This window comes from Chlorella variabilis (assembly GCF_000147415.1).
Source record: "Chlorella variabilis unplaced genomic scaffold CHLNCscaffold_11, whole genome shotgun sequence".
NCBI classification, from domain to species: Eukaryota; Viridiplantae; Chlorophyta; class Trebouxiophyceae; order Chlorellales; family Chlorellaceae; genus Chlorella; species Chlorella variabilis.
This window is the reverse complement of record NW_005435077.1, coordinates 1,372,665-1,391,475: the sequence shown is the minus strand read 5'-3', so window position 1 is coordinate 1,391,475 and position 18,811 is coordinate 1,372,665. Positions and strand designations below refer to the sequence as shown.

The following is an 18,811-nucleotide window of genomic DNA, read 5'->3' as shown; positions in this document are numbered from 1 at the left end:
CACGCACACAAGAGCACATTGCACACACAGGCGCGCACACACACAGCACATGCACCGGGGCTGTTCCGCTCCAGAAGCACAACAGGCGGCTTGGCATCCTCGGCGTCGCTGCCGCTGCCGGCGCCGCCGCCGGCCGCGCCGTTCTGGCCGCGCGCGCGCTTGCGGGCGCCGCCGCCGCGCGCGCCCTCCGCAGCCGCCGCCAGAGCGGCTTGCTTGATGGAGTAGCTGACCTGCAGGCAGGCAGGCAGGCAGGCAGGCAGGCAGGCAGGCAGGCAGGAGGGGAGGCAGGCAGGCAGCTTGAGGAGGGGGGCCGCATGCAGGGGGGTGACGATCGGAGAGGTGCCTCGGCTGCGGGCAAGGCTGCAAAGATGCACTACGCTGTGGCAGCCTCTGCGGCTACAGCAGCAGGGCAGCACCGCATAAAACCAACCGCCACCAACCACCACCATCACAGCACAGCACACAGAGCGGGCGGCCACAGCACCCCCCTGGGCACATCTCAGCAATCCCGGCTGCCGCACGCACCCGAGACGGGTCCAGCCAGATCTTGGTGCCAGCCGCCGCCATGCCGCGCACATCCCCCATCAGAGCGCCATACTCCTTCACCACCACCCCCGCCTCCCCCAGGTGCGCAGCCACCCTGCGGCAGCAGGGCAGGAGGCAGGTCCGCGCAGGGTTATGCATGCAGCAGGCCAGCGCAGACAGGCCTGCAGCGGCACATCTGCCTTCTGACGACGTCACAAAACCAGCAGTGCTCTGGTAACGTAACAGCAGCGCCTGGCCATGCCCGGCTGCAGCCAGGCCGCAGCCAGCGCCTGCCTCACGGGTGCTCCTGGCGCTCGCGGCGCCCCTCCCCTACCTGCCCGCAGCTTGGCGCAGCGCAGCTCAGCTCTGCGCCCTCAGGACCCAGCCCCAGCCCCATCCTCAGCGCCAGCCGCCACCGCCTGCGCTCACTCTGGGGTGACCTTGCGGGGGTCGACATACAGGGTGGCACCGTCTGCGGTCACCACGCCGTAGGATAGGAAGACCGGGTTGTAGGCCACATCCCCGCCCCGCAGGTTGAACAGCCAGGCCACCTCGTCTGCGGCGCAGAAGGCATGGCAGGGGAGGCAGGGCAGGCGCGGCGAGTGACTGGTGGGTTCTTTAACAGGGAGTGGAGCCGGAGGCAGGGAGGGGTGAGGGAGGAGAGGGAGAGGGGTTGGGCAGAGGTGGCATGCTGGCAACCCAGCCGCAAGTCATGGGCGCGGGGACGAACGGCTTCAGCCCAGCGTTTTTACCAGCCCAGCGGCAGGCGGCCAGCGGCAGGCGGCCCACAGCACAGCGCGCAGCGGGTGGCGGCGGCCTCACCCAGCATCGTGACGAGCAGGGCGCCGGCGCCGGCCTCTGCCAGCTGGCGGCGCAGCCCATCCAGCTTCTGCGCCACGCTCTGCCCCGCCCACTCAAGAGGGTGCACCCGCAGCGGCGCCTGCGCGGCAGGGGCAGGGGCAGGGGGAATGTGGTGGCCGTGGGAGGTTGAGAGGCAGCAGCACACGGCAACAGGGGATCCCCAGGGAGCAGCAGCGGGGACACCAGCCCTCCTCTTGCTCCCCCAACTCAACAGGCCACGGGTACCGCCCGCCACCGCCGGTGCCGGGACGGCAGCATGCAGGCAGCACGCAGGCCACGGCAGCAACCCACCCCACCCGCTCCCAACCACAAAGCAGTCCCCTCCCCACCTTCCGCTCCACCTCCCCACCTTCCCACCCACCTCTGGCGGAGCAGGGCGCCCCTCCCACGCCTCATCCACCGGGTTGCTGCCCAGCGCCACCAGCTGCTTGCCCGCGGCGCGCAGCTTGGCCTTCAGCTTCTCGGCGGCGTCCACGGTGTGTACCGCAGGGTCGATGCCCACGCGGGAGCCCTCGGGCAGGTGCTCCGCCAGCCACTCGTGCACCTGCAGGCGCCGCGAGCGGGCAAGAAGGCGGGCAAGAAGGCGGGCGGGCATAAGCTGAACAGCATCGCACCCAGGCTGGTGCGCAGGCAAGGAGGCCGGCAAGCAGGCGTGAGCTCCTGCGTTGGTGTGCGCTCCCGTCATGGGTGTCGGCATGTAACATCCAGCTGCTGAGCTTCCATGCCCCACATCACACACACATGCACGCGCTGCTGCCGGCCCCGGCGCACCTCTGGGCAGTTGGGCGTGCCATGGCGCATGAGCGTCCAGTCTGGTCCCAGCTGGGCCTCCGCCTGCAGCGCAGCCAGGTGGCAGGCACTACCGTTTGCTCCCGCTCCGGGCCTGCTGCAACTGCTGCCCCACACGCTGCAGCAGTGAACAGCGCAGCTGCTTCCGCTTCACCACTCACCAACACACACATGCACACACCCTTGCCTGCCTCCACCCAGCTGCCCCGCAGCTACCTGAAGGAAGTACCGGCCGTCGGTCCAGAGCGCGGCGGTATCCAGGCACACGACGGCGGTACCGGCGGAGCCGTCAAAGCCTGAGATGAACTCTCTGCGGGCGTCGCACTCTGGAGGGTACTCGCTCTGCGGGCAGGGTGCCAGGGCTTGTTGAGACACACTAGGGAAGGAGGGGTGGTGGGCAGCAGGGGCTGATGACTCGCTGCCTGCTGCAAGCCGCGTGCTGAGCTGCCCGATGCCTCCCACCGCCTACACAACTCGCCATGTGTGGGTCTTCGGACGGGACAATGAAGGCCTGGATGCCCCTGCCGCCGTCTGCCCTGGCCATCGCCGCCCGAATCCGCACAAGCTTGGGGTCGGTGGCAGGTGCTGCCGCGGGCGGAGCCGCCGCCTGCGGCGCGGCTGCTGACGACGCCATCGCTGCCACCCCTTGCCTTCTGGGTGCAGGTGGTGCGGCGCTCCTGGCCGCCTGCGCAGAGGGAATAGGTGACAGCGGGCGCCAGCTGCTGTGCAGAGCGTGGCGGTGTGCGGGCGGGGCGGCAGGGCAGGCGGCGGCAGTGCCCCGCGCCCCACGCACCTTGCTGGTGGCAGGCCTGAACAGCGCCTGGTGTTTGGAGAGGTGGACTAGCCCACGCCGCTGGAACAGGGAGGTGCAAGAGGCTGCTAAGCTCATCCCACGGGTGGATCAGCCAGCCTGAGTGCTGGCTGGCGTGTCAATTGAGGGAGATCACGCGTGGCTGGGCTGAAACCGTGCGCCCTGGGGCTAGTTGGCTGAATCCGCCCTCGGGCCAAGGCCTTGGCTCGCCTGCTGCGCTCCCTCAGCACCACATGGGAAAAACGAATGCTGCAGGGCGCACAATCCTCATCGTTTTTTCCGCCCCAACCCACCACTTGCTCGCTTGTTTCGATGGCGAGCGCAGGGCCCTGCGAGCTCGTTTCTGGTGTCGGGGTGCAAGCGGAAGCCTCGGGCCTGGCCGGGGGTGATTCCCAACCAGCAAGCAGCGCGCAAGGTGCTCCCTGCGGCGAGCGCCTGGAGGCGGCACGGCCTACCTGAAGGCGGGGGGCGGCGCTTTGGAAGCGGCGCCCCGGCCGAGCGCCGCTCGCACCATGGTGAGGCTAAGGCGCCGCAGTGGTGCAGGCGTGGGAAGCACACGCACAGAGAGAGGCGGCTTGGGTGGTGACCGTTGCCGCAGCACCGGCGCGCAGCACCTGCGTTCCCGAGTGTGCAGCTTCTCACTGGCCGCCCAGGGGTGCTGGTCCGTGTGTTCACAAGTTCTGCCTCCTCTCCCCCACCCCAGCAGAAGACCCGCTGCGCTGGCAGCCGGCCGCGATATTCGCGGGGCAAGGGGAATGAACTTGAACATCACATTTGGCCACCGCCTCAAGCCTGAGGACGAGCGCTGTGCGGCGGGCGGCGCTCTCGACTGGTGGCGGCTGCAGGTGCGGGTGGGATTCAGTGGGAGGTGCCCATGTCTGCAGGTTGGGCCTGCCTGACGGTCATCATGCCATGCCCGCTGTGCGCTACTCTCCACCCACGCACCTCGGTGCCTCCCCATGGCCCCTGCCCGCACATTGCCATCGCGCCTAGCAGCGACTTGCAAGCGGGATCGAGACGTCTTAGCGTTAGTGTGTGCTCCTGCTGGACAGCGGCGCCCAGTTTGACAGCGGCACCACAGCTACGATCGCCGGCCTCAGGCAAGAAAGGCGATGAGCACTATATACCCCTCGGCTGATGCATGGAGGTAGTGGCATTTGTTTTGCAAGCACAGCGCCCTTATCGCTAGGGTGTCTTGAGCCCGCTTACAGGATGCAGCCAGTGGCCAGGTCAAGGCACCGAGGTGTGTGGGTTCGTGGGTGGAGAGTAGCACACAGCGGGCATGCCATGATGACGGCCGGCCGGCCCACCCGCGCCTGCGGCATCCGCCAGCTGAGAGCGCTGCCTGCCATTCAGCACCCCACCTCAGGCCTGGGGCGGCGCCCGAGTGTGTTTTGATGTGCAGCTCGCGCGCCGCCGTTTTGATGCCGTGCTCTAGGCGGTTGCCGTGGCCTCCGTCAACGCCACTGGCGGCAACCGTCTCGAGCGCGGCGTTGCGACGGCGGCACGCGACATGCATATCAACATCACATTCGGGCGCCGCCCCAATCCTGCTGAGGAGCGCTGAATGGCAGGCAGCGCTTTCGATTTGCGGCTGCTGCAGGTTGCGGCCTGCCCGCCGATCATCATGGCATGCCCGCTGTGCGCTACCCACACACGCACCACACACCTCGGTGCCTCACCCTGTCCCCTGCCTGCTGGTTGCATCGCTCCCGGCGGCAATTTGCAACAGTGCACGCAATCACCCCTCCCCACCAGGCGGTTGGTCAAGAGTTTCTTTTGAGCACCCTACGGTCCAACTGTAAGCTCATTTTCGCTCGAATGAAGCTGGTACAACACCTGCAGCACCAACCAGTGGATTCAGGATACATGAATTCGTGAGGGCAGGGGTCCGATCGCGCGGGCGCGCCCGGCGCGCTGCGGCGGTGGTGCCCGCTCCCAGCTGCCCGTCCAGTCGGTTGGCGCACGTCCCTTCGTCTTCATCTGAGTCCAGCACGCGTATGTATTGTGTAGCTCCTTCACGACGGGCGCTGCAGTCACCCTCTTGCCAGTTTGCCCGCAATTGACGCCACGCTTTCGGCGGCCCGCCCAACGCCACGAGGCAGGGAACTGCGGACAGGAGCAGCCGCCGTGGCTATGCTGGGCAGCGCCGCCCTGCCATTTGCGGCGCAACCCTGCACTGGTCGCTGGCAGCCTCGCGGTGCGCAGCCCACAGCCTACGCCAAGCGGTGGAGGGCGCCCCGCCCAACCCTAGCCATGGCCTCCACCAATGGGGCCTCGCCGCCGCCGCCGCCGGCCGCCGCTCCCGCCACCCCTCCCTCGCCCAGCAGCCCACCCCTCGCCAGCCCCAGCCCCAGCCAGCAGGCCCCGGACCAGCAGCCCAGCCGCGCCGCGGCCAGCGCCGGCAGCAGCAGCGCCAGCAGCAGCAGCGCCAGCAGCGACGCCGGCGCCGCCGCTGACGGCGGCGCGCCTGCCGCCGCCTCAGGCCTCAGCCCCACCGCAGCCCTGGATCTAGAGATTGAGCTGACCAAGGAGGCGGAGGTGGCCCAGCTGCGGCAGGAGATGGGAGAGCTGCGCTCGCTGCTCATCGCCCAGGCCAGGCTGGTGCAGTCCCAGCAGCGACACATCCAGCAGCTGGAGGCGGCGGTGGGCCTTGGCGTGGTGCACACCGCCGCCTCCTCCAGCGCCGCAGCAGCCGCAGCAGCAGCAGCCACCGCAGACGCGCCAAAGCAGGCCGCCGGAGCGCGGCCCGCCTCCGCGGCGGCGGCGGCCGGGGGGAGCGGGAGGGATGCCGCGGGCGGGAGCGGCGTCGTCGACCCTGTCAAGAGCCTGATCATTGAGGGGATCAAGGCGGAGGAGGAAAGGGCCAAGCGACTGGTCATGGCCGCCGAGCTGCCGGACAGGCGCCTGACGGGCCTGTTCGATGCGCGGTACCACAGCACCAGCTGGTGAGGTGGTACCGCAGCGGCAGCGCCACAGGCAGCCAGCCTCGCCCGCCGCTGCATGCGTGCCCCGCGGAATGGCATGGCCCTGCATCCGAACGCCCCGCCGCGCCACCCCTGCCTGTCCAGCGCTTTTCCTGCTGCTCTGCGTCCCACTTTCCTGCTTATGCTGCCGCCCCGCCAACCCTCCCGCTTAAGCCGCCGCCGCCGCCGCCGCCTCCCAACCCTGCCGCCCTGCCTGGCAGGGGCGCCACCCCGCGAGACATGCGGGTGCTGCCCAAGCGCATCTTTCTAGTCCGCCACGCGGAGAGCGAGGGCAACGTAGACAACATGTGCGCTGCGCTGTGCACGCTGTGCTGCGCTGCGCTGTGCCACGCTGTGCTGCCCCGTGCTGCCGCACGGCCCTCCCGCCCCTGTCCGCCGCGTTTGCCCGGCGGGCCGGCCTGGCGGCATCTCCGGCCGCGCACCCGGCGTGCCCCTCCCAGCCGGCCCCGCAGCCACCGCGCCGCCGCGCGCCCCGCCGCTGGGCAGCGGCAGCGGCACGCCTGGGGAGCATCTTTGAGAAACTTGAAAAGGCCCATCTTCCATCTGAAATCTCTGCCTTTTCTTTTCGTTTCTGTTCTTTCCTGCAGCGCCTACACATACCTGCCTGACCCGAGGGTGCCGCTGACGGCGCGCGGCTGGCAGCAGGCCATGCTGGCGGGGGACCGGCTCAAGGCGCAGATGGATGCGGCGCACGGCGGCAAGCCCTACAAGCTCTTCTTCTACACCTCGCCCTACCTGCGCAGCCGCCAGGTGGGACCCCCGGGGCGCGCGGTTAGCGCGGCGGCGCGGCGGCGCCGCGGCGCACCGTCCATCCAGCTGCCGCTCCTTTGCCGCGGCGAGGTGGAGCAGCGGCGGCGCTGCGGCGGCGCCCGCGGCGGGGCCCTGGCTGCTCTGGGCTGCGCCGCTGGGATGGCGCTCGGTCGCTGCCCAGCCAGACACACGCACGCACACGTACCGGCACACACACACACACACACACCTGCATCCCACCTGGCTGCCGCTGCCCCTCCCGCCGCTGCCTCTCCCTCCCGCAGACGTACGAGGGCCTGGCGCAGGTGTTCATGCCGGAGCAGGTGCAGGGGGTGCAGGAGGAGGTGCAGCTGCGGGAGCAGGACTTTGGCAACTTCCAGGTGCGCCTGGGTGTGTGTGTGTCTGTGTGGTGGTGGCGGCACGTGCGTGTGTGTGTGCGCGTGTGCGTGCGCGTCTGTGCTGGTGGCGGGAAGGTGTAGGTGGGGGCAGGGGGTGGCGCCAGCACAGCGTGGCAGCCGGGACGGCCCCAGCCGCTGTCGCGCTGCGCTGCCGGCACCCCCTCCCCGCCTTCCTTGCCGCGCGCGTGCGCTCCCACCCCATCTCGCCCTCCCACCCCCGCCCATGCCTCCCCTGCCTGCCGTCGTCCTGCCGCCGCAGGACGCCGAGGGGAAGAAGCGGGAGAAGGCGGAGCGGCTGCGCTTTGGCCGCTTCTTCTACCGCTTCCCAAACGGGGAGAGCGGCGCAGACGTGTACGACAGGTGGGGGTTGGTGTGGCGTGTGGTGTATGGTGTGTGGCGTGGTGTGACGCGGTGTGGGGCAGGCGACGGCGCGTTTGGGCCAGTGCCCCCGGCTTGGCCTGCCCGCCGGCCGCCTGGTCGGACGCCGCGCGCTTTCAGTGTTGCCACGTGCTCGTGCCTTGCCTCCGCACACGCACGCACGCCGCCCCGCCCGCTTTCTTCATTGCTTTCTTCCTCGCCCTGCCCGCTTTCTTCCCCGCAGGATGACCATCTTTGAGGACCACCTGGTGCGCGACATCAACGCGGGCCGCTTCGCCGACTCCACCTCCCTGGTGCTGGTCACACACGGCCTCGCCCTGCGCGTCTTCCTCATGCGGTGAGACGCCTGGGTGTGGTGGTGTGTGTGTGAGAGAGAGAGAGAGATGAGTGTTCGTGCAGCTGTGGGTGGGTGTGGGTGGGAGTGCGTGTGTGTGCAGCGCCGGGCGCGGCGGGCAGCCGCGCTCGGCCCGCCCGGCTCTGTGCGGGCTCCGGCCCTCCCCCATGCCTGCCCCGCCTTCGCCTTCGCCCCCCCCCTCCCCCTGCCCCCCCCAGCTGGTTCCACTGGACCGTGGACCAGTTCATGTGTGTGTTCAACCCGCCCAACGCGGAGCCGCTGGTACTGGAGAGGGTGCCCTCAGACCTGGAGGCCAGGCAGGGGGGCCCCACCGCCTGGATACACACCAAGGCGCGTCCCGGGCTGCGTGCGCGTGGCTGTGTGTATGTGCGTGGCTGTGCTTCATGTGATAGGGGATCGTGGGCGTGGGTGATGGGCTGGCTGGCGCCTGTCACGCCCCAGGCTCCGGGCCGCCGCTGCGGCGAGCGCGGCGCGAGCGGTGCCCGCCCCTCACACCCCCGCCCGCCTGCCCCCGCCGCTTGTACCGCAGGCGCTGTACCGCCTGAGCGACAGCAGCCGCGAGGTGATCAAGGGGTGCACCGAGGATATGTGCCAGACGAGCTGGACCCCCCGCCAGATCAACCCGCTGGACCCGGCAGATTCCATGCTGCTGCCCTGAAGCTGCCTGGGAGCTGCCGGCCCGCCGGACCCGGCAGACGCCATGCCGCCGCCCTGCAGCTGTGTAGCAGCTGCTGCTGGATTGAGCAGCCAGGCACGGCAGCGTACTCAGCCTTTCAGTGCTCATACTGCAGCAGCTGCAGCCGCTCGACGGCTCGGCGAGGAGCCTGAAGGCTGAGTCTGGTGCCGCACCTGGCATTTCATTTTCTGTGTCGAGGGGGCGTAGACACGGTAGGTTGGCACAAGGCCAGCCGCGCGCGCCTAGCTGCGCTCCCCGCCCGCACCCGCCGCCACCATCACCTGGGTTTAAATAACTATCTTGCATCTTGCTTTCTTTAGTTTGCTGGCCAAAACAGCTTGATACATATGCTAACCGCACTTGCCCTGCCCGCATACCACCCCCATGCACCATGCTGTGATCCGTAGCCGAATCGTGTGGGCTGCCCCTCCCCGCCGCCCGTCCCTATCGCTTTCTCTCTCCCTTTTCGTCCTACGGCTGCGCAGCCTTCTCGTCCTCCTCTGGATGTCTCTTCCCTGCACTCGCCCGCCGTCTTCACCTGACCGCGGAAGAGTTGATTCCATCCACTTGTAACAACATCAACGAGAGCTGCTTACATGGGGGACTGCAGGCATATGAGGAACAGACGCTGATAGAAGCAACGCTGAATGGAAAAAGCGGCATGCAAGCAGCGCAACAGGCGACTACAAAACACAGGCAGCGCGAAGGGCACGTGGGTGCGGTGCGGGGGCTGCTCCAGGGGCTGAAAAGCTCCAGAGGTAAAACATGGCTTGCGATTGGAATGCATTCATTCATGCGAAGTGTTCACGGGTGCGTTCAGGGCCTACGGCAGCAAGAGCCGGCGGCGCCGGCGCTGCGGTGTCAGCTGCGGTCTCAGCCGCTGGGTGCCACGGCAGCGCCGCCGCCGCCGGACGGAAGGCGCATGCGTTGTGGGGTGTGTGGCCCGCTCGCCTCAGGCTTGCGGGGCCCTGGGTGTAATCATCAATCTGCTGGGCGAGGGGGTATCGGGTGAGCCGACGCCAAGCGGAGCCCTAGCCTACCGCTGCCGCACAGCCGCTGGTGTGGTGCTAGGTGGCCAGACCAAGGCGGCCGCTGTGCAGCGCCTCACGCCGTCTGCTTCCTCTCTGCAAGGGGCGGCGTTGCAGCAGCAAGCGAAAGCGTGGCTCAGAGGGAGCCTGGTGGCAACAGACGGAGGTGGCAACTCACGCAGCACCTGTAGCAGTGCAGCAGCTCAGGCGTCGGCGCAGGCGCAGGCCGCTACAGCCAGATCTGGTGCCGCAGGCGGGCGGCGACATGGCGTGCGAGTGAGGCTGCAAGATGTAGCACCCCCATACAGCCCGGACAGCAGGCAGCAGGCCGCGCAGGTCACTCCGCCGGGCGGCACCAGGGGGCTGGAGCAACTTGCTCAGAGCTGCCGGCGCAGGCTGCATGGGTGCCCTCGCTCATCCTAAGCCAGAGGTAGCGATGCAGCAGCACGTTGCCAGCATGCAGAGCGAGAGCTGACGTTCCGCCAGCGAGCCCTGCCATCGCTGCAGCACGCCCCGGCAGCCCCGCCAGGACGCACGACGTCACCAATAGTACCGGTGGCACTGGTACCGCAGTCACTGCACTGCTCTTGTGTTGTGCCCGCAACATGTACTGCCACCTGTACCGCCCCGCACCCACGCGCACCCGGCGCGCCGCCGCCCCCTACGGGCCTGGCCTGTACTGCCCAATCCGCTCGTCAGGCTTCTCGGGCGGGCGCTTCGCACCTTGTCCGAAAGGCGTGTTGCCCGCCAGCGTGCCGCCGGGGCTCTCGCCCGAAGCGGAGGCCGGCTTGGGGGGAGGCTCTGCACGCACGGCAGCCAGGGCGTGCCAACCGATACAGCCACAACCCTTTTGCCATGCCCAAGCGGAGCAGGGAGTCGGATGGTTCACGCACGGCGTCTGGTGGGCGGAGGGTGGGCCAGCATGAGCAGGGCAGGTGCAGCGGCACCTGCCGCCACTCTGGGGGAGATGGGCTGCCGCGGCTCTGCTGTGCTGTCCCCGTGGGCTTGACAGTGGGCAGCAGCAGCGGCAGCAGCGGCAGCAGCAGCAGCACGGCGGCGGCGGCGGCAGCAGGGCCACTCACGCTGGCCGGCCCCCGCCGCCTGCGAGCGCAGGTACTCCTCTCCGTTGGCCATCCTGCAAGCAGCGGGCAGCGCCGCCAGGAAACGCAGGGCGCGGCCTGAGGTGCGCAGCAGAGTGCCCCTGCCCTGTGCTTATGCGTGCAAGCACCGACATGAATCCGCGGAGCAGTTGAGCAGCAAGGCAGGGAGGCAGGCAGCGAGCAAGCAAACAGGGAGAGCAGCACCAGCTCAGCGCCAGCTCAGCGCCCCCTCACTCACATGTCCAGCTCAGCGTCGATGTTGGCGGGGCAGGGAGGCTCCGGGCAGTCCCACAGGTGGCTCTTGTCGGCAAGCAGGGGGTCGTCCCTGCAGCCAGCAGAGGAGGTGGCGAGCAGCGGGGCAGGGGTGGAGGTGTAGGCAGGTGGAAGGACGGCAGCACTCGGCGCAGCGAGCGCAGCAGCAGCAGAGCCTCTACAGCTGCTGAGAGGAGCACCGCCGCCCGAGGAGCAACCGGCTGGCGGCTCTCAAGTCACAGCAGGCGCAACAGGCTCGGCACAGCGGATGTAACGTCTCCCAAAGCACAGCAAGTGCAGCTGCAGCAGCAGCACCACCGCCATCCGCCACCACCACTCACCACCACCCACCCACCTGTCCATTTCAGTATCCAGGTCGACCTCCGGCGGCGGCGGCGGCACGTCCCACAGCGCCCGCTTGTCCGCTAAGAGAGGGTCATCCCTGCGCTCAGGGAGGGAGGTAAGGGAGGGAGTCAGGCAGGGAGGGAGGCAGGTGGCTGGGAGCAGGAGGAGGGTGCTGTGGACAGGAGGAGAGCTGGGCAGGGGCAGGCGGGGAGGCTCAGGGGGGGTGGGAGCAGCGGGTTGCGAGGAGCGGGAGGGGAGCAGGGGGGCGCTGGCAGCAGGGGTGCAGTGCAGGCGCGGGCCTGCAGCCACGGCCCGGGGAGGCCAGGGCAGCAGGCGCCCACAGACTGCGGCTGGCCAGCCCGCCGCCGGTCGCCGGGCAGCTGTTGCGCAAGCCTGCCAGAGCGACGCCCCGGCAGGGTGCAGCAAGCACGACGGGGCCGCAGCGGTGGAGGTAGCGGTTGGAGCGGTACCGGCAGCTCCGCCAGCTGGCCATGTCGAGACTGCTGCCCCTGACGGAGCGCCTCGCTGGCAACAGGCTGTGCATGCTGCTTAGGGACGGCGGCATGGGGCATGCCAGCACAGCGGCCGCCAGCCGGGCAGGCCAGCCCCGGGAAGCAGGGCGCACCCGCCTGCTCCCCCGCAACGGGAGCAGCGGCGACGGCGGCACATGCATGGTGTTGGAGCATTGCACCTGGCTTCCCGACAGCTACCCCGCTGCACCCCGGCCGCCGGCAGCGACACGAGAAGGAAGCGGCAGCCAACCTCGGCCCAAACGCCTGCCCTCTGCCCAGGCGGTCAAGAAAGCGGTCAACACAGCAGGAGGAAAGCGTGGTCAAACTGCCCGCCTCCAAGCACCCACCGGTCAAACTCGGTGTCCAAGTCAACATCTTGCAGCGCGGCTGCAGGAGTGAGCACAAGAGGTGTGGGGGCATTTGTGGGTCCCAGGGGCAAAGCGCAGGGCTTGGGGAAGCGCTGCGGGGTGCCAGGCGGCGACTCGCAGGCAGCAGCAGCGGCTGCACACGCCGCCGCCAGTGCTGCCGGCGGGTGCGGCATGCGGCGAAGCGGCCGAGCTGCTCTGGCAAGCGAGCCGCTGCTGGTGATGGTGCTGCTGCTGCGCCTGCGCCTGCAACACGCACCTGCTGTGCGCTCCGCATAGAGTTCCTTCGTGTCAACACACTCAGGGTCGTCGCTGCGGGGCGAGGGGGCACAGGGCACAGGCAGGGGAGGCCCGTGGGGCCGCTGTCAGTTGTAGGGTGAGGGAGCGGAGGCTGCGGCAGCGGGCTGGCCGCTGCGGTGGGCTGGCTGGCACTCTGGGCATCAGCATCTCTGTGGCGTGCAGCCCGGCCTGCTGCCGGTCCCCCCCTCGCCGCCTGGTCCTGGAGCCCCCACACAGGCACGTGCAGCACAGCACAGCGTCAGCGGTACGGTCGTCAGTACTGCCAGCGGTACTGCCAGCTCACCGATCGTACTCGCACTCCAGATCCACGGGCACTGTCAGCCCCGCGGCGCGCCGCGCCTCCACCCGCGCCGCATACTCGGCCTCGTGCTGAGCGGCCGTGACCTCGCTGTGAGGATTTGTGGCATGGCAGCGTGGTTGCAGGGGTGCAGGGAGCAGGGGCAGGCGAGGCATTGGGTGATGGGGCAGCGGAGCGCAGGTGTGTGCACGCGGCAAGCAGCGGGCATCTCTGCTGGCGGCGGCGGCGGCGGGAACTGGGCGGGCCTCACTCTTCTCCGCGGTCGAACTCCTGGTCGAAGGCGTCAGGCGTGGGCTCAGGCTGCTGGCAGGCGGTGGAGGCGCAGGAGGCAGGTCAAGGCGCTGCACCAGTTGCTGCCTGCGGCCGCGCAGTCACGGAGGGCAGCAGCGAGCAAACCCGCGGCCAATTCAGCACGGCAGTCGGCCTCCAAGGCGCCCAGGAGGCCGCATTGCCCACCTTGCCCTGCTCTGCTGCCGCAGTGCCTGTGGCGAGGCGCAGGCGACACCCGCCGGCCCCGGCCAGTGCTGCCGCAAAGTTGGCGCTGGAGGTGGCACCCAAGACCGTTGACAGTCGCTGGAACGTGCTGAGGGCCCTCATTCTGATCGTCTCGCCGCCAGGCTACCGTGGGGATCTGCGATCGATCCTCGACAGCAATGCAGATGCTGCCTAGGCGTTCCAAGCAGGGTGCGGGAGCAATCAGCCATGTTTTGTTCCCCGCTCCGGAAGCTCGGTCAGCCCAGCGTGTCAAATGGCTTTGCAACCGGTGGGCCGCTTGGACAAGGCAGTTGAGCTTCGAGGGCTGTGTAGATCGACGGAGGCCGCTTCCCAACTCGCTGGTGAGCCAGTACCCCGCCCCCTCCTCCAGCTCGCTGCTCTCGTACCCTTGCAGCCTCCTGGGATGCCTCCTGCAAGCCATACGGCAGGGAAGATGCGATCTGGGACGCGCACTGCGCTGCCAGGGCACCCGTTCCGCACCATACCCGCCGCCGCCGCCGCCGCGGAGCCCCGCCCCTCAACCCCTCTCGGGCCCTGCCGCCTCTGCTGCTGCAGCTCACTCTCCCAGTCCGCGACCTAGGGAGCCCCCCGGCAGCACGCGGGCGATGCAGCCGGTCGCGGTGCGGGCCGTCGCGCTGCCCGCCAGGGTGCAGCTGCGGCCCGGGCGCGCCGCCGACCGGCCGGCCTTCCTGCGGGGCATCCTCAGGGAGAAGCTCAACCCCTTGTCTCTGGACCCGGCACGCTTCACAGTGGCGGAGCGCACCGATGGCGGCAGCGGCGGCGGCGGCCAGGTGGTGGGCTTTGGCCAGATCAAGCCGCTGGGCGGTTGCGCGCTGGAGCTGTCCACCTTGATTGTGGCAGAGGAAGAGCGGTGGGCAGCGGGCTGCAGGGCGCCGCTGCTGGGCCCGGGCCTGCCTAGCACGGGCACACCTTGCCGATAAAGCTCCAGCAGCCAGGTTGCCAGGGCAGGCCGTGGCGACAGCACGCTCAGGGCGTCGGGAGCATGAACAGCGATGCAACCGCGCCGCCTGCTGCGCTGCGCTGCAGGGGCAAGGGCGTGGGCTCCGCTCTCATCCACAGCCTGTCGGCGCAGGCAGGCGACACGCCGCTGTACCTCACCACCATCGCCAGTCAGGCGCCGCTGTACCAGCGGTGGGTGTACCTGCAGCCCTCCCCGCCTGCCCTGCCCAGCTGCTGCTTGTGTGGGGAGCAGGCCGCTGCCGCAGCCCGTATCGGGCTTCCTCCCTACTTTGGCCGCTGCCGCACGCTGGGCTGCGCAGCCTTCCTGCCTCTGCCGCGGAGGCCCACGCCACTCTTGCCTTCCCCCACCTGGCGGCGCAGGTGCGGCTTTGAGGAGGTGGCGCGGGACCAGGTGCCACCTTTCCTGCTGGCAGAATACCTGGTGGGCCTGCTGCTGGCCTGGCTGGTCACGCGGCAGCGGCTGGTGCTGATGCGGCTGGCGGCCGGCGGCGGCGGCGGCGGGCAGCAGGCAGAGCAGTTGCGACAGGACAGTGGCGGCGAGCATGGGTAGCACGCCCTGAGAATGGCGCGCACTTTTTCTGCAGGGGCTGCCCCTGAAGTTGCGTTTGATCTAAACACATGTGTCATGTTAATGGCATGCGATGTGATAGCCCCTCTCGGCCATGCCGTTGAGGAGGCAGGTGAGCGGCTCTTGGAGCGCGGCATGTGTCGGGGAGCCCCATTTTCAGGCCGATCCTGCTCTACGCCAGCCCATGCTGCTGCTCCCATGTTCCCATCACAAGACAGCAGAGAAGAAAGCGAGGAAGGGAGGCCGACACAACGACACATCCGCAGGCAGGGCCAACAGCCGGCAGGGTAATCCTCCTCCTTCCGGCCCTCAAACACGCCTCACCAACGCAAGATGCAGTGCTTACACAAGAAGGATGGATGCAGGGAGAGCAGCGCCCCACAGGACGCTGCGCCCGCCACCTCAAAATGCAGCATCAGTTCCCCGTCGCAAGTGTGACGTTTATATCGGCGGCGCCTGCTCCCTGCCTGCTGCCGCCTCCACCTCCTGCTCCTCTGATGACGAGTGCAGCTGGTGGTGCTGCTGCAGGTCCAGCACACCCCGTGGGCGTGTCTGAAGCCGGCGCGTGCTGCTGCTGCCCCTTGGATGCCGCTGCCGCCTCAACGACAGGTGGCTCTTGCTGCTGCTCTCGTGCCGTTGACGCGTCTGCCAGTTCCCCAGCCAGCACCCCCATTCTGCAGTAACTGTTGGTGACGGCTTGGCCCTTCCTTCTCAGCAGCTCCTCCTCAGATGACGCGTGCAGGGTGGCAATGCAGGACCGGACATGCAACCACATCAGCAGGGCGCACACAGTTGGGGAAGGGGAGGCAGGCAGGCAGGCAACATGGGAAGGCAAGAGGGGGATTGCCGCAGAAGTGCCTGCAAGAGCCAAGACTCATTGCAACCAAGCTCCTGCATGTTGGCAGTTCCCCACCGGCATTCTGTCGCAACACATCCCGCTCACAGCTCTCCCGCACTCTGTGTATCCACATAGCCCACACTCACCACCTCTAGCTGCTTGTGGCAGGCTGCACACAAGTCGATGGCTGGCACGCCACGCATCTCCTCCAACACCTCCTCAGGCAGTTCTATGCGTGTCAGCTCCACAATCCTCATCGGGCGCTGCTCCAGAGATGCACTCAGCTCCTCCTGCGCCTGCTGCTGCCGGCTGCGATACCATGCGGCGCGGGCAGCGCACAAAGCCGCCAGCCGTCTGCAGGCGTGCCTGGCGCCCGCACAGCACGTTGACCAGCCCGCAGCTGCATGCCAGCCTCGAGAATTGCCCTCCAGAACGGTAGCAGCGAACTGCGCGGATTGCATGACAAAGCCAGGCTGCAAACAAAAGTTGGAACTGGGAGCGGGCCGCTCCACCGCGGCGGCAACCGCGCCACCCTGGGGGAGGCGAGAGGCCTGCGCTGATCACCTCTTAGTCCTCGATGCCAAGCCGTAGCTCTTGCATGCGTAGCTGGCGCACCCGCTCCGGGTTTCTCTGCCCTTCGGGCTTGAACCTCTCCTCGTTGAGCTCACGGCGCACCCGCTGGTTCCATTCACGGTGCTGCTTGGTGCCTGGTGCAGGTGGAGTGTCCCAAAGGCCTGCTAGGGTGCTGCAGGCGTCCGCGAGCCACTGCATGGCCTATGGGTTGCGCGTTGTGGGCTTGGCGGACCTTGTTTGCAGTCGGGGGAGGAGGGCAGACGGTTGGAGAAGTCAGTCCAGGGCAACGCCACTGTAGAGCCTATGGCGGTAGCGCTGATGTGGCGCCGCCATCGTCCATGCTTTGCCCCTGCCTTCCCCGCAAGTGCGTCTGGGCACCCGCCGGGGATAGATATGCTCTGTGTGCCGTCATGCCGCTCTTTCAGGATGAAGAGGGCCACACCCTGGGCCCGAATCACCAGAGCCCCCCGCCGCCTGCCTGCGGCTGGGCTGCCGCACTGCCATGCCGCCTCCTGCCGACATCGCCCTTCCACTCCATGGCTGCCAGGCAAAGAGCTGCGCGTCCGAGGTGGGCGTTGGCTGCTCCTCCCGCTTCTTGCGCTCGGCGCCCCACCTAAACGCCGGGGCTCTGCCTGCTGGCACCGCCCCTGTGCTTCCGCTGCAGCAGCCAGTTTCGTCGCAGTGCCTGATCCCGGGAGTGATCTTGCAGAAAGCCATTTCCACAGATGCGTGCACAGCTGCCACACGGCCAGGGTCAGGCTGGCGGTCGGCGGTCGGCAGCAGTGAGCTGTTCTGGGCCTACGTTTCAGCCGCATAGGCGCAAAAATTGAGCAGAGAATGGTGAAACTGGCCGCAGCTTGATTTAGACCAGGATGATATCAAGAAGAAGGTGAGGTCAAGTTGTGTGCCTGTCTCCAGCTGGAAAATCGGTTGGTGGGTGAGCTGTACGGGACGGCAGTACAACTAAAGGCAGGTTTGCTTTCAGTGAAAATTGCGGGTGCTAGACGCTTGAAACGGAGGTTGTCACGGAGGGAGGATGCTCTCACAATCAGTGTAGAGGGGCTGCTCCGCCGCCGGCTGCCGCACGCTGCGCCGCCGCCGCGCTCGGGCTGGAGAAGGGCGACGCGCCGTGGCTGCCGTGTGCCTGCGCCTGCTGCAGGGACGCGCGCGCTGAGGGCGGCAGCGGCGGCGGCGAGGACGGCATCCCCGGGGGCCGCGGCGGCAGGGCGTGGGGCTTTGGCGGCGATGTGGCCGCCGCCGCCGAGGCCGCCGTGGCCGCCTCTTCTGCCGCCAGCTCTGGAGGCACCTGCTCCAGGGACAGCGTCTGGGAGCCGCGCCGCCCCCAGCTGCTGCTCTTCTTGAACGACATGCCGCCGGCGCTGCCCACGCTGCCGGGCGCGGCCGCGGAGCCGCCGTGCGGCTGCTGGGCCGCCGCCGCCGCCGCCGCGGCGGGCGCCGGGGGCAGAGCGGCCGCGGGCAGGGGCTGGCTGGCGCTGCTGGCGCGGCTGCTGTCGCGGCTGCTGTTGGCCTCCAGGGAGCGAAGCGCCTCGGTGGCTGCCAGTGCCACCTCCTCCACGGCTGCAGCGCCAGGGCGGCGGCGGCGTCAACAGCGGGTGGCAGCAGCTGTCAGTCAAGGCATGGAGGCAAAGTCGGGCTGGCGAGCGCAGAAAACCTTACCTGCTGTGGGCAGCACCCCAACCAGCCGCGCCTCGCACCACCCACCATGCACGGAGCCCTCACAACCCCCTCACAGCCCTACACCGGCCTCACCGCCCCACACCGCCCTCACCAGAGCCCTGCAAGTTCTCTAGCATGGGGACCGCCCCTGCCTCCCGAATCTGGTGCTGCACCGCGGGCCCAACCGCCGCCAGCTCCGCCAGGCACGCCGCCGCCGCCTCCTTGGCGCCTGGGCCCCCAAACAGCAGCAGCTGCGCCAGCCAGGGCACCGCGCCTGCGCCACGTGCAGGCAGAGGGGGGCGGTGGGGAGCGTCAGGGAGGCTGGGGCAGGCAGGGGCGGCGGCACCACATCCACACAAGGCCGTCTGCGCCGCCGAGCCGCCAAGCTCGCGGCATGAGAAATCCAGCAGGCCGCCGCGGGCCACGGCACGCCTGCCCACAACCACCACAGCCACCACAGCAGCCACCACACACACCACACCAGCACGCCCGCCCACTCACCCGCCCGCGCGATCGCCTCCCTCCCCAGGCTGCAGTCGTAGGCTAGGTCCCAGAGGGCCACCGCCGCCGTCTCCCGCACCTCCTCGCCGGGGCTCTTGCACAGCTCCACCAGCGCAGCGGCGGCCCCCGACTTGGCCACTAGCACCTGGGGGCGGCAGGGTGGAAGGCAGGCGAGGTGCGGAGGAAGCCAGGGGACAGAGGGTGTGGGATGGAGGGAGGTCCACGACAGGGCAGGAGGGAGGAGGGAGGGACACGTCTGGGCCTGCCGCCGCTCCTGTCCCACCCTCGCGCCGCGCTCCAGCCGCCGCCGCCGCGCCGCATGCCCCGCTGGACCGGCCACACGCTGCAGCCCTCCCGGCCTACAGGCACACTACCCACCTACACACACACATGCGCGCGCGCGCACGCATGCACATGCTGCCACCACCCACACCCACACCCACACCGA

At 68.9% G+C, this 18,811-nt stretch overlaps 4 protein-coding genes across 4 annotated transcripts in view; 2 read left to right on the top strand and 2 right to left on the bottom strand.

Annotated features, from left to right (window-relative positions):
* Window positions 1-2,809, bottom strand: part of CHLNCDRAFT_23797 (hypothetical protein) — a gene marked incomplete at both ends in the record, with an annotated part of 5,547 nt that extends 2,738 nt beyond the window's left edge. The window contains 7 exons of the mRNA XM_005847282.1: window positions 480-640; window positions 955-1,081; window positions 1,348-1,465; window positions 1,748-1,930; window positions 2,158-2,220; window positions 2,392-2,501; window positions 2,638-2,809. Of these exons, the coding sequence (XP_005847344.1) occupies window positions 480-640; window positions 955-1,081; window positions 1,348-1,465; window positions 1,748-1,930; window positions 2,158-2,220; window positions 2,392-2,501; window positions 2,638-2,809 (934 nt within the window). The remainder of the gene's footprint in view (window positions 1-479; window positions 641-954; window positions 1,082-1,347; window positions 1,466-1,747; window positions 1,931-2,157; window positions 2,221-2,391; window positions 2,502-2,637) is intronic.
* A 2,433-nt stretch (window positions 2,810-5,242) lies between these two features.
* Window positions 5,243-8,512, top strand: CHLNCDRAFT_134554 (hypothetical protein; the record flags this gene model as incomplete). The annotated part of the gene is made up of 8 exons (XM_005847457.1): window positions 5,243-5,934; window positions 6,174-6,260; window positions 6,561-6,723; window positions 7,008-7,103; window positions 7,381-7,481; window positions 7,723-7,836; window positions 8,052-8,127; window positions 8,384-8,512. 8 exons carry the CDS (start codon window positions 5,243-5,245, stop codon window positions 8,510-8,512), a joined length of 1,458 nt encoding a protein of 485 aa, XP_005847519.1.
* Window positions 8,513-13,519: 5,007 nt separating this feature from the next.
* CHLNCDRAFT_58005 (expressed protein) lies at window positions 13,520-14,756 on the top strand (the record flags this gene model as incomplete). Its single annotated transcript, XM_005847456.1, has 4 exons — window positions 13,520-13,566; window positions 13,781-14,096; window positions 14,273-14,377; window positions 14,567-14,756. The coding sequence occupies exons 2-4, from the start codon at window positions 13,831-13,833 to the stop codon at window positions 14,754-14,756; spliced, it is 561 nt and encodes a 186-aa protein (XP_005847518.1). The 5' UTR covers window positions 13,520-13,566; window positions 13,781-13,830.
* A 2,477-nt stretch (window positions 14,757-17,233) lies between these two features.
* CHLNCDRAFT_134550 (hypothetical protein) overlaps window positions 17,234-18,811 on the bottom strand; it is a gene marked incomplete at both ends in the record, with an annotated part of 9,370 nt that continues 7,792 nt past the window's right edge. The window contains 3 exons of the mRNA XM_005847281.1: window positions 17,234-17,763; window positions 17,975-18,136; window positions 18,364-18,508. Coding sequence (XP_005847343.1) covers window positions 17,234-17,763; window positions 17,975-18,136; window positions 18,364-18,508 — 837 coding nt within the window. The remainder of the gene's footprint in view (window positions 17,764-17,974; window positions 18,137-18,363; window positions 18,509-18,811) is intronic.